The sequence below is a fragment of the Dendrobates tinctorius genome, unplaced genomic scaffold (genome assembly GCF_039654945.1).
Source record: "Dendrobates tinctorius isolate UK_male_01 unplaced genomic scaffold, ASM3965494v1 ptg000010l, whole genome shotgun sequence".
In the NCBI taxonomy this organism is placed as follows: Eukaryota; Metazoa; Chordata; class Amphibia; order Anura; family Dendrobatidae; genus Dendrobates; species Dendrobates tinctorius.
In genome coordinates, this window is record NW_027361678.1 from 8,785,915 (window position 1) to 8,813,623 (window position 27,709).

The window sequence follows — 27,709 nt, forward strand, 5'->3', positions numbered from 1 at the left end:
GGGCTGTATTATACCATGGTGGGCTGTATTATACCATTGTGGGCTGGGCTGTATACCATGGTGGGCTGGGCTGTATACCATGGTGGGCTGGGCTGTATACCATGGTGGGCTGGGCTATATAACATGTGGTGCTGGGCTATATACTATGCGGCTGTGTTATATACCATGGGGGGGTACATTTTACATTATATTCTATAGGGGGAGGCTGTGTTATATAATATGGGGGGCTACATTATATTCTATGGGGAGGTGGGCTGTATTCTATTCTATTTGGAGCTACATTATATTCTATGGGGGCTGTATATATTATATTTGATGGGGGCTGCATTATACTATATGAGTAGGGCTGCATTGTGTCATGATCTGACAGTTTTAAATTACACTGGGTGAACTTTTTTTACTTTGGAAAGTTCAAAGGTGTTTTGACTGTCCCCGGTGGTGGTTGTGGTATTGCACCTTAGGTTAGGTTTGTGCACTTAATTATGAATCAGGTGTGACACCCTATAAAGGTGTGCTAGGGGGTGCAATCACTGCTTGTGATATTGTGAGTTTTTGTTCACTCTGTTTTTGGAGAGCCTGGAGGAAGGATGGAGCTGGTGAGGAGTCCTGCGCAGCTTAGCCAGGGGGGACGTGTTGCAGCTATGGTGTCTGGACGAAGGGCTGGCATGGCGTGGTGGGGTCGCAGTGATGGAGTCAGCGGGAAGTGTCTGCATGGTCTGGTGGAGTGGCTACTATGGAGAGTGGCACTCACCATGTGGGACTTGGCCGCTGAGCTGGACTCAAGCATGCTTTACTTCGTGGCAGAAGCTGAACACTTCCTTGGGACTCTGGTACTAAGCAGCTGCAACTGGTGTTGGACTCTGCTCCAAGGCTGCACTAAGGTGAAGGATCCTGTTATGGTGATGGATCCAGGTGGAGGAGAAGATGCACTCAGGTGGAGGGCTCTGTTGCTAGGAGCGCACGCAACAGAGCAAAGCTAAGTGGTGTTTCCCCTGTATTGTCTCTTTCCTCATGTGTGTTATTAGTGCAGTGGTGGGATTAGTCTCCGCACCGACCCATTCCCTAGTGAGGGTTTAGGGTCAGGGTGAGCAAGGGCGTTAAGGTACGCGTGCGGCGACAGGTGTGGAGCCTGTTTAGGGAATGTCAGAAGTGCAGGGACACTGGCTCAGGGGAGCTTAGGAGGTCTCCATTTCCCCATTCCCTATCGCAGGGCCCACCATTGTTATAGTTACCCAGGTTCCCCCCTTTATTATTTAAATGCGCCTTACTGGAGGCGGTGTTTCCAGATATATGTATGCATGGCGTGTAATACCTAAATCCACCAGGTGGAGGCGGCATATCCACCTGCACGCTTTATTATTTAAATGCGCCCCACTGGAGGCGGTGTATCCAGGGTCACGTGTGTTATGGGTCCGCCTTGCGGCATCATCTGCGTCCTGACACACGTGATCATGACACATTGTATTCTATGGAGGGGCTACATTATACTATATAAGGGGCTGCATTATATCCTATGAGGGGGTTGCCATATATTCTATGGAGGGGCTGCATTATACTATATGGGGGGTGGGGCTGCATTATATTCTATGGGGGGTTACATTATATTCTGTGGAGTGGCTGCATTATACTCTGGGGTAGCTGCATTATTCTCTAAGGCGTGGCTGCATTATACTATAAGAGGGGGGCTGCATTATATTCTATGGGGTTACATTGTATTGTATGGCGGGGCTGCATTATACTATATGGGGGGTGGGGCTGCATTATATTCTATGGGGGTTACATTATATTGTATGGCGGGGCTGCATTATACTCTGTGGGGTTGCTGTATTATGCTCTATGGGGTGGCTGCATTATACTATATGTGGGCTGCATTATACTGTATCGAGGACTATGGGGAATATATTATATGAAGAACTATGGGGTGTATTATGCTGTGGGAAGTGAAAAGTGAATTGTACTACATCGGTGACTATGGAGGTGCATTATACTATATGGAAAACTATGAGGAGTGTATTATACTATATGGAGGACTGAGCAGTGTATTTTAATATATGGAGGACTATGAGGAGTGTATTATACTATATGGAGGAATGAAGAGTGTATTATACTATATGGTGGGCTATGGGGCAGATTATATTATATGGAGGACTACGGAGTATAAACAGTAGATGTGCTGCTGATAACATAATACTGTATGGTGATCTGTTAGGGTGTGTGCATACGTTGCGGATTAGTCTGCCGCTTTTTCTGCAGATAATCAATATCTCTTGGCAGAAACCGCAGGGTAAAACACATGCATTTTTCCTGTGAATTCCTAGCATGTGTACAGCGGATTTGATGCAAGTTCTAGTGCAGTTTGGCAGTGCGGATGAGAGAGAGAGATTGATTGATTTGTATGTCCCGGAACGTACACTGCAGCTGTGGTTCCGCAAAAAAGAAGTAACATGCTGTGGAAAATAAACCACAGCAAATCTGTGCGGAATTTTCCGCAGCATGGACACGGCGGATTTGGTTTTCCATAGGTTTACATGGTACTGTAAACTGCACGGAAACTGCTGCGGATCCGCAGGACCAAATCCGCTGCGGATCCGCAGCAAAAACCGCAACGTGTGCACACACCCTTAGTGATCCATTATTGATCGTTCTGTTCCCATAATTCTTTCTCAGTCGATGGAAAGAGGCCGGGAAACAAGTGTTGAACGACTTCTTCAATTTTGTCGATCACACTCATTTAGCGGCCTGAACTCAGCGCATGTAACTACAACTGAAATGCTTCTGTGATGTGCAATATGTTAGCATTTGGGGCCCCATTTTAAACTTTGCCTGGGGCCCAATTTTACCTAAAACCGTCCCTGCCCCCAATATACAGTATGAGGGGCACCACAGACCCCCACACAGTATGATGTCCAGCACAGACACCTAAATAAAGTGTGATGTCCACCAAAGCCCTCTCATATAGTATGATAATCCCCACAGTCTCATACAACATGATGTCCCCTATAACGATCCCATACAAAATGATGTTTACCACAGCCCCCACCATAGTATAATGTACAGCCACCCCACACTGTATGATGTCCACCACAACCACCCTACACAGTAAGATGGTCCCCCACAGTGACCTCACACAGTATGATAGATCCCCCTATGAAGATCCACATAGCCCCAATACAGTATGAGGATCCCGCCAACATCCCCCTATATAGTATGATGGTCAACATCACAGCCTCCTATATAGTAGGTTGGTCCAACTCACAGCCCCTCATATAGTATGATGGTCCCTCCAACAGCCCCCATACAGTATGATGGTACTCCTCACAGCTCATTATATATTATGATGGTACATCTTGCAGCCCCTATATAATATAATGGTACCCCCAACATTCCCCGATATATTATGTTTCAACTCATAGCCTCCTATGTAGTATGATGGTCCCTCTAACAGCCCCCCCATATAGTATGATTGCACAAAACACAGCTCTTTATATATTATGATGGTACACCTCACAGGTCCTATGTAGTATGATTGTAGCCCCAACAGCCCCCCATTTAATATAATTGTTCACCTCATAGCTCACTATACAGTAAGACGGTCCACCTCACAGTCCTCCATATAGTATGGTGGCCCACCCCACAGCCCTTTATATACTATGATGGTCCAACGCACAGCTTCCAATATAATAATAATAATAATAATAATAATAATAATAATAATTTTATTTCTATAGCGCTGACATATTCCGCAGCACTTTACATTTCAGAGGGGACTTGTACAGACGATAGACATTACAGCGTAACAATAATCACATAGATCATAACAGATACCAAGAGGAATGAGGGCCCTGCTCTCAAGCTTACAATCTATGAGGAAAAAGGGGAGACACGAAAGGTGGGTGGTAACAATTACCCTGATTGTATGGACCAGCCATAATGTTAAGTGTGTAACAGTACAGACACAGAGGGCTGATAGATGCATAAAGCATGTGGGAATGTGATGGTCCCACAAACCCCCCAAAAAAAAATAATTAAAAAAAAGCCCTATACTCACCTAATCAAGACATCCTCCACAGCATCTGACTCCTCTTCTATCCATTCTCGCAGTAGATGCTGGCAGCACGATGCAGTGACATCATTGCACCGCCAACGTCACCTGTTGGTGCTGGCCTTCAGCAGGCCGCAGTCACTAAGGACGCCTGCGACCTGCTGGAGGCAGCGACTTTGTGGTCCATCACAACTGTTAACTGTCTTGGCATCTTAAACATATAGATTCTGAGGCGAATGGGGGGTTATTTGAACGTACCGTATGTTTTTTTTTATATCTTAAAAACATTTTTTTTTTACTTTTTAATCCTGGTAGCACCAGCCTGGCCAAGAAGGGCCTGCTATGCGGAGCTGGTGAACATGCTCATGGACGCTCTGTGGAGGCTCACAGATCGTCCAGATATTCTCTCTCAAGGCCCCCTCTTTCACCAGAGTTCAGTCTCTGAGCTTAACGACATGGCCGTTGAGGCCGCAGTCCTAGGGAGGCTACTTTTTCCCATCAGGTCATTCCGACCATTATTAGGGTGAGAAAACCAGAATCCTCTCATATCTACCACAGATACTGGTCAGACTTCTTTCTCCACAAGTTGGATTTGGTCAGAGCTATCAGCGTCTACCTTTCAAGGACTGCTTCCTTTCGCCACTCTGATGCCATATTTGTTATCTCTGAAGGTCGTCGCTAGGGGCTCCCACATTCCAAGTCCACTACTGCCTGTTGGAATCGTTTGGCAATATTGGAGACATACCGCGTACAGGACAAACAACCTTCTCCGGGGAGTTAAGGCTCACTCCATTCGGGCGGTGGGGGCTTCCTGGGCAGTTCGTTACCAGGCCTCGACGTTACAAATTTGTAAGGCCGCGACCTGATCGTCTCTGCACACCTTCGCCTTGTCTGATGCAGGCCTGGGAAGGAAGGTGCTGCAGGTGGTGGTTACGCACCGGCCAACGTTAGTCTCTTTTCTTTGCATTCTTTCTGTTTCCACCCTTAAGACTGCTTTAGGACGTCCCGTGATTACCTGGGTCCCCCAAAGAAGCGATAAAAGAGGAATTTTTGGGACTTGTCATAAAATCTCTTTCTTGGAGCCTTCATTGAGTGGACACAGCACCCTCCCTAACTGTTTTTCCGCTATTGGGCCTACGTGCCTTTGTTGTTGGGTTACTACTGCTTCAACACTTACTGAGGTACTTTGTGCCTGTCGGTGTGTGTATACTGCTGAGGATGTTCTATTTTCCTTTTTTGCCGAGTGTCAGCCTCCTAGCGACAGCAGCATACACCCGTGGTTACCTGTGTCCCCCAATCAAGGCTGCAAGAAAGATTTTACGGTGAGTACCAAAAATCACTATTTAATTGGGCATATATGTCAGTCTGGGCTCAACCCAGATTATAGTCCTTTTTCCTGGAGAAAACTTTACTCAAATAAGAGGTATGGTCTTACCAATCTCAGTATCAACTTCAGCCTGAGTTCTAGCAGATTCTGGTGGAAAACAGAAGTGTTCCATTCTCTGGGTACAGTTCACACTAAACAGCCTGCAGCTTCCACATGGTTCTGGGTCACCCTCCCAGGGCTGTGGGGTACTCTGTACCTGGCCGGTCTCTCAGAGGGGATTGTCACAGCAGTGGTGACCCGGTCCTTGGGCCTGGGCGCCCATGTAAAAGGGGTTGAGTTGGGAATAAAGTTTATAGATGAATGATTCGTGACGCCACCTGTGGTGTTCGGCATCTGAGGTGTTAAGCCGACGCTGCATGCAGATCCTCTGGGACTGATGGTGTAGTGCAGCTATGATGATGTAGCCCTCCACAGGCAGGGCTGTAGTCCCAGGGCAGTGTAGATAAAGTTTTAGGAAGAAGGTGCAGTGTTTGGCACAGAGATGTAGCAGTGCTGAGGATGTTGCAGGAAGGAGGCAAGGACACGATAGGGTGCAGTTTCTTTACCTTTACTTGGCAAACGCAGTCCAGGGTCCTGGTTACAGATGGCACAGGAGCAGGCTAGCCTGGAAGCAATTCAGGTATCTCTCTATCAGATGGGTTGTGTAGTCTCCTTCCTAGGGCTGGCTTGAGGTGCATGCAGTACAGTGTTACACTGAAGCTCCTCCTTCTTATCGACTCTTAGAACTACCTCGTATGGCAGACAGCTGTAGCCCTCTATCTCTCTTGGCTCACCGGTCGCTGTTATGCTTCCGAGTCTGCGGTGGGAATAGAGCATTTACAGCTTCCTATTCCTCTGGTTTCTGTTGCAGGACCTTCATTATCCATACAACCTTGGAGACCAGGCTCCAGATCATGCGCTCTCACTGAGAGGGAGCTCTCTTTCCTCATCTCAACCTCCAGCTTCTCTCCACGCGTCTACACACGTTGCCCTCCTCACACTAACTATTTCCCTTCCTGGCCCTCAGAGCGCACTCCTCCCCTTAGTATTGGTTCAGAGCTCCCTCTGTTGGCCTGGAGTTGGAACATGTTGCATGTAAATGATTAACTGTCAGAGAGACCCTTCCTTGCTTCCAAGCATGACATCACCCTCCCTGGAGGAAGGCAATGCCATTGTGGCGGCCATACTCCTAGGGGCGCCACAGTTCTCTGCAGCTCCAACAGGTAGACTGCTTAGCATTCCTAGCTGACCCATGAAGTTCCATTCAGAGAGAGACTCTCTCCCAGCTACAGCTTACAAGGACAACATCTGCAAGGAGTTTGTATCTTATCCCCGTGTTTGCGTGGGTTTCCTCCGGGTACTCCGGTTTCCTCCCACATTCCAAAGACATACTGATAGGGAATTTAGATTGTGAGCCCCATCGGGGACAGCGATGATAATGTGTGTAAACTGTAAAGCGCTGCAGAATATGTTAGCGCTATATAAAAATAAAGATTATTATTATTATTATTAAATGCAAAAGATTGTACTGTGTGATCCCTCTGATGTAATAGTGACATCAGGCGGGTTGGCAAGGTTCGGGTTCGTCACAAGTGATGGCAGCGGTAGGTTTTGCGTGATGTCTCTGGTGCCATCCTTCACAGTGGTTTTCCACTGTGATGCACTTGTACCTGTGATATTGGGCCAGTCGCATATCTGTGATTTTTTTTTTGCGGACCAAGCGGTTCTTGAAAAATTTCAGAGATATGTCCAATTTTGATCTAGGGGTCGGCAATGCAAGACTATTGGTCTTTGGAAAAAAACAGACCGCACTAAGATAACTCAAGAGTGTGATCTCATTTTCACAAACTGTGAAAAAGGAGAAGGTGGAGAAACTTTTTTTTTTTTTCTCCACGTATGTGAAAAACTGATAACCCCTGGACCAAACTCTGATCCAAAAAAATCTGTCCTTTATCCTCGTATGTGAAAATATTGTATGTCTGAATGCGACCGAATACTGTGGTTACATGTGTCGACTGTGGCCATTAAATAAAGCTAATAGATAATAATTTACTGGAGAAGGACATCAAAGTCTGAAGAATAGAAAAACAAGACGAAGAAGATGATCAGCAACACGATGACTTCATATTCTCAAGATAACAGCAGAGAAGACCCTTATCTAGACTTTCACAAGATCAATCTTTCTATAGATCATTCATCCATCAAGTCACCATAGCTCGAGATTGAGCAGAAGGCCGTTTAAAAAAAAAAAAAAAAAAAGCCATTAAGTTAGACAGGCTGTTCGCACTTCCGTGCACACAGAACAATCAAATTGTTCTCGGCAGCGCACATTCTATGTACATGAGACAAGTGTTACCGATGACAATGAATTTATTTTTTAGGTTGTTGACTAAAATAATCATTGAACCCAACAAACAAATCTTTTGCTTGTTAGTCGAGTGATTGCTGTCACGAAATGCCTGGCCCTGTGTGACACGACCCAACAATCGGTCGGTTACTAAATGGTAAAACAAACAAGGGAACACCGGGGACACAATTACAACGGTGGGCCCTGCGATAGGGGACGGGGAAATGGACACCTCCTGCACTCTCCTGAGGATGTGCCATGCTCTTACTAGCGTCCCTATACAGGTTCTTTCAACCTGTCACCGAGCAGGATACCTTAGCACACTTGCCCTGCACCAATCCCTAAGTAGGGAATTGGCAAGTGAAGACGCTGGTCCCACCGCTGCACTAATACAATGCAATGTAAGGATAGACAGACAGCAAAAGGAACAGGGTAACAAACACAACACTTGGCTTTCTCTGCTGCAATGCACTGCACAGCAGAGTAAGGCATCAGGTAACCGCTGAAACACCACTGCACCAGCAACCTCCTGTCTTCAGCACGTTGGTATCCAAAAGGACCTGTATAACAAACAGTTGATGCATCAGGTGACCTTTTAAAGGAAGGTCGGAGTGGTAACCACCTGCATCAGCAAACTCACCAGCAATGTAATTACACCAGCGAACACCTGGGGGAAAACTGATATTAACCCCCGATGGCCTGAAAGGAAAAAAGTTTATATGTGAGAATCCAATCTGCCACAGATCCAAAAATGGATCGAGACAATTGCTTGCCTGGAAATATTCCCATAAATATTCAGATAGTGGACAATGCAGAGACTAATATATTCAGGAGGTGTTGAGTGATTACTGGCGCTGCACGGTGTCTTTGTGAGAATGGATAGAGAGAGATATACTGTTTGCTTCAATTATTCATCGTTTCCTTATTAGCACATGCAATTGTTTTTTGTTATGTTCTGTTTTAAAATACTTCAAAAGATTAAATGACAAACCTGAATTACCAAAATCCCCAACATAAAAAGATCTTATTTATTGTTTTTAATTTTACATAAATAGTTTAGTGTAATTGTTGATTTTTTTTTTAATTGCAACTAGAGAACTAGTCTGTCGCACCAGTGGTTTTTCCAGGAACATGCTCTGATAACCATATTCAGTGCCATAACTAGTGTATAACCATATTCTGGGTAGTACTTGGTGTCCAGCAATATTCAGTGCCACCCTTAGTGTCCAGCCATATTCAGTGCTACCCTTAGTGTCCAGCCACGTTCAGTGCCGCACTTGGTGTACAGCCACGTTCAGTGCCGCCCTTAGTATACAGCCACGTTCAGTGCCACCCTTAGTGTACAGCCACATTCAGTGCCACCCTTGGTGTCCAGCCACGTTCAGTGCCACCCTTAGTGTACAGCCACATTCAGTGCCGCCCTTAGTGTACAGCCACGTTCAGTGCCACCCTTAGTGTACAGCCACGTTCAGTGCCACCCTTAGTATACAGCCACATTTAGTGACACCCTTAGTATACAGCCACATTTAGTGCTGCCCTTAGTGTACAGCCAGAGAAGTGGGTAGCATACAATTTTCCGACATTGCATTTGTAGGAAATCTGCTTCTGAATTAGATATGCAGCTGTCATAAAATTTAATTGATCCTTGGCACATTTAATGCTAAAAGTCTAAACTGACTATATATCACTAGCTATATTTATAATATTACAAGTTTCTGAGAGAGGAAAGGACAGCTGGTGCAGCCGGAACACTTGTAATACTCGGCCTCTCCCTAGTAACTGGTAGATATAATATGATTTAATTGGTATAATATCTTGCCTGGATGAATAGTTCTGTGTAGTGGCCCACGTAGGGTGATTGTTTGCCCACAATTATTAAGTAACCACACATTTCTACCCCGTGCCCACTGTGACAGGGTCACTGGCACAGTGTATGAGGGGAGATTTGTGTCAATGCGCGTATTGGCATCAGTGATGTGTAACCAGGATATTTTTCCTCCAGCACTCTAAGTGCTGAGAGGGTTAAATTAAAGTTGCATACATGGGCTGGTTTTATGTGGGCACCCATAGAGCGGTTGGGAGGGTGTCCACCTTATCTCCACCTGCAGAGTGGACACCTGCATGTGTACTGACAAGACCTGGGATGATGTCATGGTCAGGTGATCATTACATGGTCTAGGTTAAAAAGTCTGTCTGGAGAGTCAGTCACTCCTATGATTTTAACTAATGGTGCAGTTATCTTCATTTTTTGGTCATCAGGAGATGCTAGGAGTTGTAGTTGTAGTTATGCGACAGCTGGAGACATATGGATTTGAAATCACTGATTTGGAACATAGTTGCCTAGATAAATGGATTGTCCGGGTTTTGGGTACAAGTCTGCAGTTAATCTAAGGGACTGCAGACTTGTGAATCTTCATATCGCACAGTGCACGCTGTCGGGATTTTCTGGGGCCACGAGAAGACGGACGTGTGATGGCAAGTATACGATTTGTATTCTTCCGGACAAATTTCAACTAGACTTGTCTGGCCAATTCACTTGTATTGAGTGAGCCTGTATATAACAGGATGTATGCAAATTGCACACTTGTGGTCAAGCATAGGAAAGTCCTGACTGTGCATAAACTGCACTCTTCCTTTGGTCTAGATGCACAGGATTCCCCCTTGTCATGGTTACTGACCTGGATATAAATAATCATTAGAAAGAGCTTCTTACTGCCAATGGATAACATTGATTTTATGGTGTCATGATGGCTCAGGCAGCACCACAGGTTTTAATGTTATGGCTGACCAGTTTATTTTCACATTGTAATCTGATCATTCCTAAACTCTTTTTTTCTATAACAACTAATCCCAAATTTGATTACCTTTTCCCAGACCTTTACACCATGGTTTGCTCTCTTCGGCATCCATAAGTCCAGCTATGGCCTTCTTATAGTGCTCAAAACCGCTTTAAAAAAAAATCAGCGTATCCTTAAAGGGGTTATCCAGGACTTTGTAGGGTTCAGCAGGTTCGCAGGATGCAGTGACGAGGCACGAGACTGAGTGTGGTTTGTGGAAACAACTTTTATAAACTGTAGCCGCTGGGGCTATATTGAGCAAACAAAAGGGGTTAACAATAACTAGTCCACGCAGGGACTCAAGAAACCTAACAACACTTTCTTATTATGGATGCAACTAACCCGGTTTGCCCGGGGTGCTATAGGCCACGTATGACCAAACTGGGGGTCCTTATCTATTAAATTAAACTTATGCTTCCAGGGGTCTGTCAGGTTCACAGGCGTGGCCGCGTAGAGGTCGATGATGCGGCTGCCTTGACGCCTCGATCCTCCAGGATGAAACTGGGCGCAACAGGCCCTGAAGAAACGATGACGGTGGGGCGCAACAGGCCCTGAAGAAACGGTGCCGGTGGGGCGCAACAGGCACTGAAGAAACGGTGCCGGTGGGGCGCAACAGGCACTGAAGAAACGGTGCCGGTGGGGCGCAACAGGCCCTGAAGAAACGGTGACGATGGGGCGCAACAGGCCCTGAAGAAACGGTCACGGTGGGGCGCAATAGGCCCTGAAGAAACGGTGCCGATGGGGCGCAACAGGCCCTGAAGGAACAATGCCGGTGGACGCGGTGATGATGCAGTCTCTAAATGTAACCGTTCACCAGTCTCTGCCCAGAGTCCATCAGCAAACCGGACGGGGGCCTCTACTGCCGCCTGTAGCGAGGTGGCACCCCCTGGGGCCGGTGATGACATGGGAGAAGGCAGGGGGGCAGTGTCCTGACCGCTGTAAAGGAATAGTCTCTAGTCGCAGCGGTCAGTGGAGGTAGTGGACCTGTCACAGCAGGATGGGTAACAGCGGGGGCGGCTGTATGTGACCGTATGAGTGGAGCGGCCGCCGGTGCAAGGCTCTCACGTGTCACTAGTCGGTAAGTCCGTAGCTTTCCTTTCACAGGGCCCTGTCGGTCTCTCCACAACACACCGTCCGCTCCCTCGGTCCTCTCTGTCTCACACGGCTTCCTGTCTGCCGTCCTGCTCTCTGTCAAGTGCCACTTCAGCGCGCCCCCTGTTCCTTTTACCCTTGCCCCGCCCCGTTTCCCTGACAACTTCAGTCAAGTGTCTCCCTTTACTGTTCTCCCAGTATCGTTCCCTCAGGAACCCTGATGGCGGTCCCCTGGGTACCTGCCTGGTCACTGCATGGGAGTCCTCCTCCCCACAACTTTATCCATTTTTTTTTACTGTGCTCATAAGAACTAACAGACAGGTAGTTGCTACCTACCTGCCTGTTCTGCCCGGCACAGATCGCTCACCCTCTGCTGACAATTTTGTGGCTTCTGTCGACATCACGTCGATAGAGCAGTGGCTTCTCTTCTGCTTCGCTATGTTGATGGGGCGTGACTGCTGATGTCATACTGATTGACAGCCAGCTCCCCTCAGCATAACATTGGCGGCAGTCACGCCCATCAACAGCCTGGAAGAAGAGCTGCTCTGTTGACGTGGAGCAGCTGAATTACTGGCAGGAGCGGTCAGTGACCGCTCTAACCAGACGCCAAATAGAACAGACAGGTGGTTGCTAACTAAATAGCCTGTTAGTTTTTTCCTATGAGCTAAAAAAAGCTAATTTAGTCCTGGACATCCCCTCTAGCCAAATACCTTTTTATAAGATTTAGATTTGATGGAAGCTTTGTGTCCTTCTTCCAAAATATTATAAAGTGCTGACTTGTTCAGGTGATGCTGATCACACACATCTTCTATAGCAGGGTTCCCCAACTCCAGTCCTCAAGGCCCACCAACAGATCACGTTTTCAGGATTTCCTTTGTATTGTACAGGTGATGCAATTATCACCTGAGCAATACTAAGGAAATCCTGAACACGTTCTGTTGGTGGGCCTTGAGGACTGGAGTTGGGGAACCCTGTTCTATAGAGTCTGCTGATGGTCACAACAAGCGAATCAACTGCGCTCTTACCATTCGTGACCATTTTCATCTGTTTTCTCCGGCTATTTTTACTCTGTTGTTCGGAAACATCTATTTTTCCCATGCTAAATTGCAGCTATGCCATAAAAAGATTTCTATTTATTTCCTTTTTTTGCTACTTTTTAATATACTTTTACACTAGTTATTATACTGTTACTTGGCAACCAGCAATCTCGGTGTCTGTGGAAGAAAAGAAAGGTTTCATGCCCTCTTAGTAAGAATGGCTGTTGGGAATGATAGGAAGGTGGATCCTCGGTTGTAGAAAAGTTCTGGAGTTTTAGTTTTGGGCTTTTCTTTGTGCCGCCAATTTAGCTATATACAGTATTTGCACACAGAGTGCCACCAGTGCCACCTGACGTTGATTTAAGTTGCAGACTTGAAGCCATGACAAGAGCTTCAATCGCTCCTTGTCTGGGAAATTTGCACATTCCTTCGGGAGTTTGAGAGGTCTCCCTACTTCTAATATTCTTCTTTTGAAGCAATGCTTTCTTAAAGGCAATCGGTCAGCAGATTTTTGCTATGCAATTTGAGAGCAGCATGTAGAGGCTGAGACCCTGATTCCAGCAATGTGTCACTTACTAGGCTGTGTTTCTGCTTCAATAAAATCAGTGTTTTATCAGCAGGAGACTATCACTACAAGACTAGGTGTTTTGCGCCTCCTGGTCCTACCCCACCCCCACCACTGATTGTCAGCTTTCTGCCTATGCACAGCGTGCACAGAAAGCTGCCAATTAATGGTGGGGGCAGGGTTACACAGAGCTTAGCATTCAGAGGACTGCTAGATCTGCAGCAGAGAAAACTGGGATTGTATAAAAATGACAGCAAGTAAACCAGCACGTGACACATCACTGGAATTAGTCTCAATTTCAACATCATGTTGCTCTCATGTTACATAGTAAAAACCTTCCTTTAAGAGAATACTTGCTTATAGCTGTGTGGTTTGGAACATAATTTTATACGACCGGAGGAAAAAGGGAGATAAAATATGAGTCCATAGTAAAGGCCCCGTCTCACATAGCGAGATCGCTAATGCGTCACTGATTTTGTGACGCAGCAGCGACTGCCCCCCCCCCGCTGGATATCACTGATCGTGCAGGAATGTCCTGGGCCATTTTGTTGTCGTCGGCGTCCCGCTGGCCAGCATTGCATCGCTGTGTTTGATCGCTGGATCATTGCTGCGTCGCTGAAGAGATCTGCCTGTTTGGCAGCTTACTAGCGAGCATTTAGCGATGCACCAGCGATCCCTACCAGGTCGTATCGCTGTCGGGATCGCTGGTGCGTTGCTAAGTGAAACGGGACCCTAAGTGTCGCGTGTTCCAGGAGGTAAAGTGATGTCTTTTGTTACGCAAATTGCCTCTTCATAGAGAAAGAGGACTTGAAGTCTAGTACCACCTATTGGAAGCAGAGATTCTAAAAGTCGGCATCGACCCTTTAGCAAGCCTTGCCACATGACTTAAACCATAGCCAAACCAGAATCTCAATTTGCAGACAGTGTTTCGGGTTTTGCCCCTCATCAGTGCATGCATGGATTATAAGTCTCCTTACACATGGATTGCCAGGACGTAACCCCTTAGATCCCAGTCTTTTGTTATGAACTTTGATTTCTTCTTGGCTGCCTAATTATGTAAGCACTTCTGCATCTGATTATTGGCCATTTTATCATGACGTGATGTTCTTCATCGGGCTGCACATGGCCTTCTGTAAATTCCATAGTCTTCCGTGGTGTTTCTGTTCTATGCCTAGTTGGGTAGAATGGGCATATATACATTTCTTCATTAAGTTTTTATACTGTTCTGCTCTTTGATCGTCCACAGAACAGAAGATTGATTTCCGAGAAATATATATCAAGAAAAAAACAGCTTTTAAAAGTATATTGAACCAGCCCAGTTTAGAATAACATAATAAAAGAGCACAGTCCAGTGAACTAAGAGTAAAAATAAATAGTTAATTTTCTTAACGTATACATTTGTTAACAATAATAATAGAAAAAATGCTCTAAAGAAATAGATGTTCTTGTTCGGATGAGAGCACTGACTGACTGCGGTGGGTAGTAGGCTCCAATGGAGTTCATAGGTGCGGGTTTTATAGGTGAAGACCGTGTTTCCATCGTGGACATGTCTAAATTCCGTCTTCAAGGCTTCAGGCTGACGCCCCTGATGGCGTTTTTGAATGTATCCAAAACCTGATCTGAACCGAACGGGAGTCACAAGAGGTGGCTGCAAGCAATGAGCGCAATCACAAGAAATCGAGAACAGATACAGAAGTTATTACTAAAACATTCCCATTTTCAACCACACTTATGGTATATATTCATTGTTTAGTATTCTATGTTCCTCAAATGCAGCATTTATATAGTCCTATACAGTCCTTATTCTTCCACATCTGGACATTGAGCTGACTTTTGGCATCCCTTGTTTTAGGTTAAACGAAGACATGACTGTGTGTGTTGCGGACTATGGTCTCTCCAAGAAGATCTACAGCGGCGACTATTACCGTCAGGGATGTGCATCCAAGCTTCCTGTAAAATGGCTGGCGTTGGAAAGTCTGGCAGACAATGTCTATACTGCATACAGTGACGTGGTGGGTGCTTCATCTTGGAAATGTAGCACGATTACATTGTTCATGCCATGTATTTTTGAACATCGTATTAATATGCTTCTGTATGCACCTTGTTAATGTTCCTATTTCATGTTTTTGCACTAGAATTGTCACTATAAAACACCATTAAAGGGAATCTGTCAGCAGGTTTTACTATGTAATCTGAGAGCAGCTTAATTTAGGGTTAGAGACCCTGATTCCAGCAATGTGTCACTTACAGGGCTGTGTACTGTAGTTTCAATATAGTGTGCTACCAGCAGGAGATGATCACTACAGGACTAGGTGTGCCATGTAGTCCAGGTAATCTATGTAACTCCGCCCCTACCACTGATTGGAAGCTTGCTGACCATGTACAGAGGAAGCTGCCAATCAGGGGTGTGGGCAGGGTTATACACAGCTCAGCATTTGAGCACTGCTACATGTACAGCAGAAATAACGGGGATTCTATGAAAACTGCACCAAGCAGCCCAGTAAGGCCTCTTTCACCCTTCCGTTTTTTACAATCAGTCAAAATCCGCCAAGTTTTGAAAAAAACGGATCCCCATTTTTTTCCCCATTGACTTCCATTATTGGCGGATTTTGACGGATTGCCGTCCGTTGCATCCGTTTTTGTGCGGATCCGCCATAATGTTGCTGTCCGTTAACATCCTCAAAGATTTCCAAATGGAGCTTGCAAGGTTTTTTTGGCCGGCGGATCCTCCAGACACTGATTTAACCCGAAATTCTATCTGGGTGCCGGACAAAAAAAAACAACTCTCTCTCGCTCTCCCTGCGGTTCCTTTAAATTTCCTCATTTTGCAGATCCGTCAAAAAACGGATCCTGTGGCATCCGTTTGCATCAGTTAAGAACGGATCCGCTTCTCCGCCTTTTTGGCGGATTGTAACTGACACAAAAAACTGAAGTGTGACAGAGGCCTAAGTGACACATTGCTGAAATCAAGTTCTCTGCCCCTACATCATGCTGCTGTCGGATTACATAGCAAAAACCTAATGACCGATTTTAATGCTCCATTGGTGTAGTATGTCAAAATCAATACCTTCTGGATAATGAATTACCAACTTGGCCCCACCAAAGTAACTTGGTCAAAAGTTACTTTCTGAGCCACTTTGTTCTGGTATCAGTGGGTTTTCCTGTTTTTGGGCTCCTCCAATTATATATTAATAGAATATTGCAGAGATATCCACCATTAATGCCTCTCGTATTATAATCCCTTTTCAGGGCTGTGATCGCACTGGGCAGTTTTGCTTTGCATTTTCCAAACAGATTCCATACGTAAAATCTCCAGCAACCGCAGTGAAAGTGAATGTAGTTGTCAAACTTTCAAGCATGCTTTGAGTAAAAAAAATGACTGTAGATTTTAAAGCTTCTACATCCTCAGAATCTCTGCAGAGACTTGTCAGAGCTCACTCCTGCAATAAATTTTAATCATTGATTGTACTGTGTACTTATTGATGATTTTTTTCCAATTGCATGTTTGCTCCATGGGAATCAAAGGCATTAAGAAAAATGTCTGTGTCCCCACCCCCACAAACCATGCCCCATCTGTCCACATGTTTTGTAACTTCCCATTGACTTCAGAGAGGCTGAGATGCAATATCAGAGACAGCCCATGGACAGGTGGGGCGCTGTTTCTGGAGGTTTTGATTTCTTTTGTCAACTTGTCAAAAATTCTATTTCTCCTTGTAACCATTTCCTATGCTTAATTGTTTTCTAGTGGGCATTTGGTGTCTCCCTTTGGGAGATAGTCACCCTAGGACAAACCCCTTACGCCGGCATTGAGAATTCTGAAATCTACAGCTACCTCCTTGCTGGAAATAGATTGAAGCAGCCGCCGGACTGTCTGGATGAGCTGTAAGTGATGTACCCATCTGCGCCTCTTCCTGCAGAGGGTACGGACATGCTGTGCAAGCATCGTTTTTTATTTTTAGGTAGATGAAGCTGAAAGATCTAAAGATGAGATGATCAGAAATGAGCCATAATGAGCATCTGCTGTGTGTTCTCACCGGCTTCTGCTCCTCATTAAAAAAAAAAGTAATGTATTTACAATGTGCCGGAGTGCCAGGGAGCGGAGATTGCATGAATTTATTGCCTGTACGTCTCATTCCTGCGGATGCCACCTAGAAGCGGCTATTAGGCTGGAGGAAGCCATCGTAGGACAAGTGCCCAGGGTTACCATGTAACAGGTGCTTGGGAGTATAGTGCAACGGTTATTTCCCCAGTAATCCTCAGTTCTGGTATTGGATGTATAGACTGACTTAAAGGGATTGTCCAGGACTTTTTTAACTGACGGTCTTTCCATAAAATAGGTCATCAAATTCTGATTGCTGGGAGTGCGACACCCCGATCAACTGTGAACGGTGTCCGTTACGGATAGTAGCCACCGCTGGGTACTGCACATCCACCCCCTATTCAAATCAATGGATGTGCAGTACCCAGCCACGGACAGTATTCCATCAATGGCCGCCACCGACACCAAGAACAGCTGATCGGCGGGGATGCCGGGTGTCACACCCCCACCGATCAGACATTGATAACTTTGATGGCCTTTCCTTAGAATAGGTCAACGTCCAGGACAACCCCTTTAAAGAGGACCTGTCGCTTTCCATAAATGTCTCTTTTTTTTACCAGGTGTAAATGCGGCTGTTCACTTGAGTCTGGTATTGTTTTCTGTGGGTACATACATACTTAAAAGGGTTGTCAGGGACTTTATCACTGATGGCTTTTCCTTAGGATAGGGCATCAATGTCTAATCCGTGTGGGTGCGACATCAGGCACCCCCACCGATCAGCTGTTCCCGGTGTTAGTCAAGGCCAGAACTACTCATTTCCTTGGATGCACAGCACAGAACTGTTGACTGTATAGTGGCCACGGCCTGGTGCTGCATATCGACCCCCTAATCAAATCCATAGGGAGCTGATGTGCAGTACCCAGCTGCAACCATAACTCCATCAATGGAGCTGTGCAGGTCCACAACTAAGCAGTTCTAGTCACCACCAACACTGGAAACAGCTGATCAGCAGAGGTGTCGGGAGCAGCACCCCCATCTATCAGACGTTGACCAATCCTAGGGTAAGGCCATCAGTGCTAAAGTCCCGGACAACTTTCACTTTTCTGTTGTCTTTTTTCGTTCAGTACACAGCTGGCTGTATGACACGTGCCGATATTGTAACTATTTGTGCAGCACCCCTGCCTTGTATTATCTTCCCAGCTTGTTTTTTTCTTGCTTATTCCATGAAGTATGGTTTGAGAACTCTTAGCATTAAAAGAATAGATTATTTCTAGTGATATAATTTTCCCCAGATGATGCAAAAAAAAAAAAGCCATTAAAAATTACATAATCAGCATGCACAAAATCATATTGAAACTTCGCCCACATCTCAATAGGAGTCAGAAGTGTTAATAGTAATAATGGCTTTTTAAAGAACATTTTTAATCCCATGCAGGCCTGACATTGGGTGGGTGGAAATCTATTATGCGTGAGACATAGAAAGCGACACCGTTAAAGACGCGCACTGCTCTCCCGAGACAAACTACGAACCAATAAATTAACTTAATCACTAATCTTGTAAATGGGCAGAAGTTCTTCATGTCCACGTTGGTGTCACTTTTACAGTAGCAAACTTACAAACAATTGGAACTTTTAAGACTTGGTCAGTTTTATTGAATTTTTCGTGTTTGTTCTTTTTTTAACTTTTTTTTCCTGAAAAGGAACGTATTTTAAAAAAACGGCACAGAAATATTTTAGACTTTTTTTTATGTATTCCTAATTTTGGCTTTAAAATCTGCATCAAAAGGCAAAGTTTGTTTCACCTGAAGAATCTAATGTGATAGTTGGTTTTATAGTGGCACCCAGTGGTTGCCAGAGTATACGGCATATACTGCAGGTACATTGTCATTTCTTTATTGGTACATTGTTACTTTACTCTAGGCAGCTTTGATATATTTATGATTTTTAGTCCAAAAGAGGATTTGAGCCTAAAGGTTGATTTTTTTTTTTTTTTTTTTTTTTCTGACTCTTCTGATTTTTTTTCCGTATGCTTTTTTCTTTAAAATAACAGACACTGACGCCGTGTCCCCAATGCTGACAGAATATATGGGAAAAGGCGGCCAAATCCTCTATCTGCACCCTTTATAAGGAAAACCAATATCAAATTTTGATGTTTCGGTATCACACTGCTATATACCTACTAAATGATTCCCCTAGAGAGGGGATGGGGAAGAATTCGACCTGACTGCTGTTACATCTGTTGACGGCAGCTACTGTAGATGTTTGATTGCTCTTCATTGGAGACAGACTACTCCCCCCTTTTATCAGAAGGATTTGTATAGAATAGCCGACATCCGCAGGATGGAACACATATCAGCCTTATTGAATACAAGTTTGGACAGATTTGAGACCGTCTGGGCTCCCTAGGACTACTTTAGGGCCCAAAACAACAGTTAGGAGCTTGTTGGTTTTTGAACAGGTTTCTTCTTCCATTCGCTACCCTATGTGTTTGTCTCATCTTATTTAGCATTGTGGTTTTATAAGAATTGTAATAGGTGTATGGGGATGGAGTCATTTTAACTTGGCATCATTTAGAACTGTTGTTGGACTTTCTGTTCTATTGCACAATATGTTTTGATGCCTCTGGGGGAAATGTCTTCCAATAGTTCATTCTGATTGTACTCTATTCTTTCCGTTACTCTAACTTTTAAGCCAAATTGTGATTGTTTTGTCTTATTTGTAAAATGTTCTAAAATGTAATAAAAATTTCAGTTGAAAAAAAAAAATAATAGAAACCCATATGCAAATCAAACAAGACCCATTATAATCAATAGGGTCCGTATGGCATCTTTTGTGTCCATCTTCAAGGGAAGCTGTCAGCAGTATTTCACTCCCAAACTAATTATGTGTATGAAGCATTTTCAAAGACAAGTCCAGCAATACAATTACATGGCCAGTCTGTTGCTCGGTTGCTGAAAAATCAGTGTTTGAATTTATAGCTCTTCAGCCTCATTTGCATATGGTTAATCTGAAGCCCCTGTCACTCCAGCTCTATTCCCTGCCCAACACCGCCTACTCCTGCTTGGCTGATGACTCCTTAGTCTCAAAGCACTATCCATCCTTTTATTTTTTATTTCAGAGCTGGAGTGGTAGAACAAACCTAAGTTCCCTGACAATAGTACTAAACTTACTAGTGCAGCTCCGATCACGCGCCACCATCTTGTGACCGCAACTTCTGACTACTCAGAAGTCAGAGGTAATGGTCACAAGCTCTCAGTGTAAATCAGTGTATGTCTATGAGAGCCTCATTCTGGCCTCATTATGGCTCTCATAGATTTACATTGAGTAGAGCATTTTGTGACCTACTGGCGGGGCCGGTTTTGGACAAAATGGGGCCCTGGACAAAAGTTTAAAGTGGGGCCCCAAATGCTAATATACTGCACTAACACACAGAAACATTTTGGTTGTATTTACATGTGCTGAGAACAGGCCGTTAAACAAGCATGATCGACAATATTGAAGTCGTTCAACGCTTGTTTCCCATAAACAATCCAATCACTCAATGAATAGGCAGCTTTTGCTAGTTTAGTATAATGCACCCCATAATCCTCCAAACAGTATAATGCACCCCATAGTCCTCCACATAGTATATACACTCCCTATAGTCCTCCATATTGAATAATACACTCCCCTTAGTCCTCCATATAGTATACTGTAATGCACTTCCCATAGTCCTCCATATAGTATAATACACTCCCCATAGTCCTCCACATAGTATAATGCACCCCATAGTCCTGTATATAGTATAAAACACTCCCTATAATTCTCCATATTGTATAATGCACTCCCCATAGTCCTCTATATAGTATAATGCACTGCCCATAGTCCTCCATATAGTATAATGCACTGCCCATAGTCTGCCAAATAGTATAACACACTTCCCATAGTCCTCAATATAGTATGATGCATCCCATAGTCCTCCATAGTGCATAATACACACCCTATGGTCCTTTATATAGGAAAATGTACTCCCCATAGTCTTCCATATAGTATAATACATTCCTGTTGTGAGTTCATTTTCCCCTTCGTCACTGGGGTCTGGTGAACTCCCTATTCTGGTAAAGGAAGGTAATGAGCCTGATTATCAGGCACCTGAATCTAATGAGGATGACTGGCTGAGTGGAGTCACGGACTGGATATAAGGCTGCCGACGCCCTTCTGCCCTGCGGGTGATTTCTCTGTGGACTTCTAGGACACCAGTCTGATTCCTGCTCCTCTAAAGCTAAGTTTCTGTTTTGCCTGTTAGCTTTTTGTTTTGTTTCTTGTTTTCCTTGCTTTTCGGTATTCTGCCATTCCCTGCTGGGGTGAGCTGAATCTCCTTTTGCCTGTAGCTCTGTCTTCAGTATATTCCTGAGTACTGACATAGCTTTTTTGAAGCCTAGCGTCTTCAGGGCCTTTTTCACTGTCAGTCTGTTGGCTCTGATTTTCATAGGGTTTTTCACGGATTGCAGACAGCAGCCTTCCTGTCCTTTTCTATTTAGTTAGCTTGGGCCCCTCTTTGCTCAGTCTATCTTTCTGTCTGTGTTAGTATTTTCATCTTGCTTCACCGTCATTATATGTTGGGGGCTGCCTATTGCTTTGGGGTCTGCTCTGGGGCAGTTTAGATTTCCCCTTTCTTTCTTTAGGCCTATTTAATTCTCCGGCTGTGATCGAGGGGTCTAGGGCATCGTAGGAACCCCCCACGGCTACTGCTAGTTGTGTTGATAGGTTCCCGGGGTCTACAATCCGATAGCTGCCAACTTCTCTGGTTTTCTGGACTTAGCTAGCATTTCTGTTTTTGCCTCCTACGGTGACTCAATCATAACAGAATCACCCGCCATACCGCAGATCCTAGGGTACTCAATAGCAGGAAAGAATTGTGTTTTAAAAAAAAAAAAAAAAAAGGTGTGTGTATATTCTTTCCTCTATATCTCTGAGGCCGTAGGGGGAATTTTTTTTTCTCTCTCAATGGAGATAAAGCAATTGTCTGATCGTGTGGAGCAGCTCGCTGCAGAAGTGCGGGGAATTTCCGCCTACCTTGCTCGTTCGCATGCTGTTGAACCAAAGATCCCTACACCTGATGTATTTTTTGGGGATCGATCTAAATTTTTGAGTTTCAAAAATAATTGTAAATTATTTTTTGCCTTGAAGCCTAACTCGTCAGGGAGCTCCACGCAGCAGGTTAAAATTGTCATCTCTTTGCTGCGTGGCGATCCCCAGGATTGGGCGTTTTCTTTGAAACCAGATGATCCTATTCTGACTAATGTGAACGTATTCTTTCAAGCTTTGGGGTTGTTGTATGACGAACCTAATGCTATTGATCAGGCTGAAAAGACCCTGTTGGCATTGAACCAGGGTCGAGATTCTGCAGAGTTGTACTGTCAAAAGTTCCGAAAGTGGGCGGTCCTTACTACCTGGAATGATAATGCCTTGGCTGCTCTCTTTCAGAAGGGTTTGTCAGAAGCCGTAAAAGATACTATGGTGGGATTTCCTGTTCCCTCTGGTCTGGACGATTCTATGTCATTAGCCATTCAGGTTGATCGGCGTTTACGTGAACGCAGGATTGCACGAGAGGTGTTGCCACCGGTTGAACAGACGTCTGAACCTATGCAATGTGATAGAATTTTGTCTAAGGCGCAACGTCAGGAGTTCAGAAGGCGTAATAAGCTGTGTTTTTTCTGTGGAGATGCCTCGCATATTATTTCTGTTTGTCCTAAACGAGAGAAACGCTTTGCACACACGTTTTCTGTTGGTGGTGTTCAACCTAAGTTTCTTCTGGCAATTACTCTGATTTGCTCCCTGTCCACATTTTCCGCCATGGCTTTTGTGGATTCGGGAGCAGCGCTAAACCTAATGGACTTGGATTTTGCTAAACGTTGTGGATTTCCGATGACACCTCTGCAGACGCCTATCCCTTTGAGGGGGATTGATGCTACTCCTTTGGCTAAAAATAAACCTCAGTTTTGGACCCAGGTGGTCATGCGGGTCGCCCCAGACCGTCAAGAAAATTGCAGATTTTTGTTATTGCATGGTCTGCATGATGCCGTTGTTCTGGGGTTTCCCTGGTTGCAAATTCATAATCCAGTTTTGGATTGGAAATCTGTGTCTGTGGTGAGTTGGGGTTGTCGGTGTGCCTTTAGTGAGGCTCCGGTTTTTTCCACCTCTCCTCAGTCGCATGATGTTCCTGACTATTTGGCGGACTTTTATGATGTATTTAGTGAGAATGAGTCTGCGTCCTTGCCTCCTCATAGGAGTTATGACTGTGCAATTGAACTAAGCTCGGGGTGTAAATTTCCCAAGGGTCGGCTCTTCAATTTATCTGTACCTGAGCACGAGGCTATGCGGTCCTATATTAAGGAGGCGTTGGAGAAGGGTCATATTAGACCATCCTCTTCACCCTTAGGTGCCGGTTTTTTTTTTGTGGCCAAAAAGGATGGTTCTTTAAGGCCTTGTATTGATTATCGTGCCCTCAATAAAATTACTATTAAATATCAGTATCCGTTACCCCTGATTTCGGATCTATTCTCTAGAGTTAGAGGTGCTTGCTGGTTTACCAAGCTTGACCTCAGGGGGGGCGTATAATCTTATCCGCATTAAGCAGGGGGATGAATGGAAGACGGCGTTTAATACTCCGGAGGGACATTTTGAGTACCTGGTGATGCCTTTTGGGCTCACTAATGCCCCTTCTGTCTTCCAGTGCTTCATGAACGATATTTTCCGAGACTTTGTCGATAAATTTTTGATTATCTATCTGGATGATATTTTGATCTTCTCCAAGGATTGGGATTCTCATGTGGAACATATTCGGACTGTGTTCCGGATCTTGAGGGAGAATTCCCTGTATGTCAAAGGATCGAAATGCCTTTTTGGAGTACAGAGTATTTCATTTTTGGGATTTATTTTGTCTCCGTCAACTATTGAAATGGACCCGGCCCAGGTACAGGCCATTTATGATTGTGTTCAGCCCACTTCTTTGAAGGCCCTCCAGAAGTTTTTGGGTATTGCTAATTTTTATCGGAAATTTATAGCAAAATTTTCTAGTATTGCCAAGCCATTGACTGATCTGACTAAGAAGGGTGCTGATGTGTTGAATTGGTCTCCTGAGGCGGTTGCTTCCTTTCAGGAGCTGAAGCGAAGATTTACCTCCGCCCCGGTTTTGCGGCAACCTGATGTCTCACTCCCGTTCCAGGTAGAGGTGGATGCTTCTGAGATTGGTGCAGGAGCTGTTTTGTCCCAAAAGGATCCTGTAACATCTGAAATGAATCCCTGTGCTTTCTTTTCCCGAAAATTCTCTCCATCTGAACGTAACTATGATGTGGGGAATCGGGAACTGTTGGCCATGAAATGGGCATTTGAGGAGTGGAGACATTGGTTGGAGGGAGCTAAACATCAAGTTGTGGTCCTCACTGACCACAAGAATTTGATTTACCTAGAGTCGGCTAAACGCTTGAACCCTAGACAGGCTAGATGGGCCTTGTTTTTTACACGTTTTGATTTTGTGGTCACTTTTCTTCCTGGAACTAAGAATGTCAAGGCAAACACCCTCTCTAGGAGTTTCTTTGCTGATTCTCCTGTGGTGACCAAGCCTGCTACCATCTTAGGCGAAGGGGTAGTTCTTTCTGCCACCTCGCCCGATTTGAGACTTGCTCTGCAAGAGTCCCAGGAGGACAAACCTGAGCGTTGTCCCAGTGGAAAGTTGTATGTTCCTGACCAGTGGAAGAAGAGAGTGATGTCTGAAGTTCATTGCTCTGCATTGGCTGGTCATCCAGGTATTTTTGGTACAAGAGATCTGGTGAGTCGCTCTTTTTGGTGGCCCACCTTGTCTCATGATGTCAGGAATTTTGTGCAGTCCTGTGGGACTTGCTCCCGGTCTAAATCTTGTTCTCGCTCTAGTGGGTTGTTGATGCCTTTGCCGGTCCCCAGGAGGCCATGGACCCATATTTCAATGGATTTCATCTCTGATATGCCGGTCTCTCAAAGAATGACTGTTATTTGGGTGATTTGTGATAGGTTCTCTAAGATGGTTCATCTTGTACCACTCCCTAAGTTGCCATCTTCCTCTGAGTTGGTGCCCCTGTTTTTGCAACAGGTGGTTCGCTTACACGGGATTCCTGAGAACATTGTGTCTGACAGAGGAGTTCAGTTTGTGTCTAGATTTTGGAGGACTTTCTGTTCCAAGCTGGGAATTCAGTTGTCCTTCTCCTCTGCTTTTCACCCTCAGACCAATGGGCAGACAGAGAGAACAAACCAGACCTTGGAGTCGTATTTGAGATGTTTTATTTCCGCTGATCAGGATGATTGGGTTTCATTTTTGCCCTTGGCCGAATTTGCTTTAAATAATAGTTAGTTCTGCCACTTTGATGTCACCTTTTTTTTGTAACTTTGGGTTTCATCCTCGATTTTCTTCAGGGCAGGTGGAGCCTTCTGCCTGCCCAGGTGTTGACACTGTGGTGGAGAGAATGCACCAGATCTGGGACCAAGTGGTGGATAAGTTATCTCTCTCCCAGTTAAAGGCCCAGCGGTTTTCCAATCGACATAGGACCATTGGTACCCAGTTTAAGATTGGTGATATGGTGTGGTTATCATCAAAAAATATTGCTATGAAGGTGGCTTCTCCTAAGTTTAAGCCTAGATTTATTGGACCTTACAAGATTTTGGAGATTATTAATCCGGTCTCTTTTCGTTTGGCTCTTCCTGTCACATTTAAAATCCATAATGTGTTCCATAAGTCCTTGTTGAAGAGGTTTGTTGAACCAGTTGTTCCTGGGGTGGCACCTCCAGACCCTGTATTGGTTGAAGGTAACATGGAATATGAGGTAGAGAAAATACTGGATTCCCGTCTGGCTAGATGGAGACTCCAGTATTTGGTTAAGTGGAAAGGTTATGGTCAGGAGGATAATTCCTGGGTCTCTGCCTCTGATATTCATGCCAAAAGATTGGTGCGTGCATTTCATCGGGCTCACCCTGATCGCCCTGGTGGCGTGGTTGAGGGTTCGGTGACCCCTCCTCAAGGGGGAGGTACTGTTGTGAGTTCATTTTCCCCTTCGTCACTGGGGTCTGGTGAACTCCCTATTCTGGTAAAGGAAGGTAATGAGCCTGATTATCAGGCACCTGAATCTAATGAGGATGACTGGCTGAGTGGAGTCACGGACTGGATATAAGGCTGCCGACGCCCTTCTGCCCTGCGGGTGATTTCTCTGTGGACTTCTAGGACACCAGTCTGATTCCTGCTCCTCTAAAGCTAAGTTTCTGTTTTGCCTGTTAGCTTTTTGTTTTGTTTCTTGTTTTCCTTGCTTTTCGGTATTCTGCCATTCCCTGCTGGGGTGAGCTGAATCTCCTTTTGCCTGTAGCTCTGTCTTCAGTATATTCCTGAGTACTGACATAGCTTTTTTGAAGCCTAGCGTCTTCAGGGCCTTTTTCACTGTCAGTCTGTTGGCTCTGATTTTCATAGGGTTTTTCACGGATTGCAGACAGCAGCCTTCCTGTCCTTTTCTATTTAGTTAGCTTGGGCCCCTCTTTGCTCAGTCTATCTTTCTGTCTGTGTTAGTATTTTCATCTTGCTTCACCGTCATATGTTGGGGGCTGCCTATTGCTTTGGGGTCTGCTCTGGGGCAGTTTAGATTTCCCCTTTCTTTCTTTAGGCCTATTTAATTCTCCGGCTGTGATCGAGGGGTCTAGGGCATCGTAGGAACCCCCCACGGCTACTGCTAGTTGTGTTGATAGGTTCAGGGGTCTGCAATCCGAAAGCTGCCAACTTCTCTGGTTTTCTGGACTTAGCTAGCATTTCTGTTTTTGCCTCCTACGGTGACTCAATCATAACACACTCCCCATAGCTTTCCATATAGTATAATACACTCCCCATAGCCCTCCATATAGTATAATACACACCCCATAACCCTCCAAATAGTATAATACACTCCCCATAGCCCTCCATATAGCATAATGCACTCCCCATAGCCCTTCATACATTATAATGCACTCCCCATAGTCTTCCATTTAGTATAATACACTCCCTATACACCTCTATATAGTATAATGCATCCCATAGTCCTCCATTAGTATAATGCATTCTCCATAGTCCTCATTGTCCTCCATACAGGATAATGCACTCCCTAAAGTCCTTGATATAGTATAATGCAGCCCCCATAGAGTATAATGCAGCCGCCATAGAGTATAATGCAGCCCTATAAACTACATGAAGTGTATATAATGCTCACTCTGTGCACATCTGTTCCCCCACCAACCTCCAACTGGCTGTCATTGACCACCCCTCAGGGCCTGCCACCACCTTCTTTGACCACTTCACCACCTGGCTACTTCATTTCCTCTCCGCTGACATCCCCACTATCATCATGGGCGACTTCAA

The 27,709-nt window shown here is 44.9% G+C and overlaps 1 protein-coding gene across 1 annotated transcript in view; it reads left to right on the plus strand.

Annotated features, from left to right (window-relative positions):
• The window catches only part of TYRO3 (TYRO3 protein tyrosine kinase), a 239,960-nt gene that overhangs the window by 203,195 nt on the left and 9,056 nt on the right, over positions 1-27,709 (plus strand). Inside the window, exons 17-18 of the mRNA XM_073586473.1 lie at positions 15,139-15,298; positions 17,032-17,168. Of these exons, the coding sequence (XP_073442574.1) occupies positions 15,139-15,298; positions 17,032-17,168 (297 nt within the window). The remainder of the gene's footprint in view (positions 1-15,138; positions 15,299-17,031; positions 17,169-27,709) is intronic.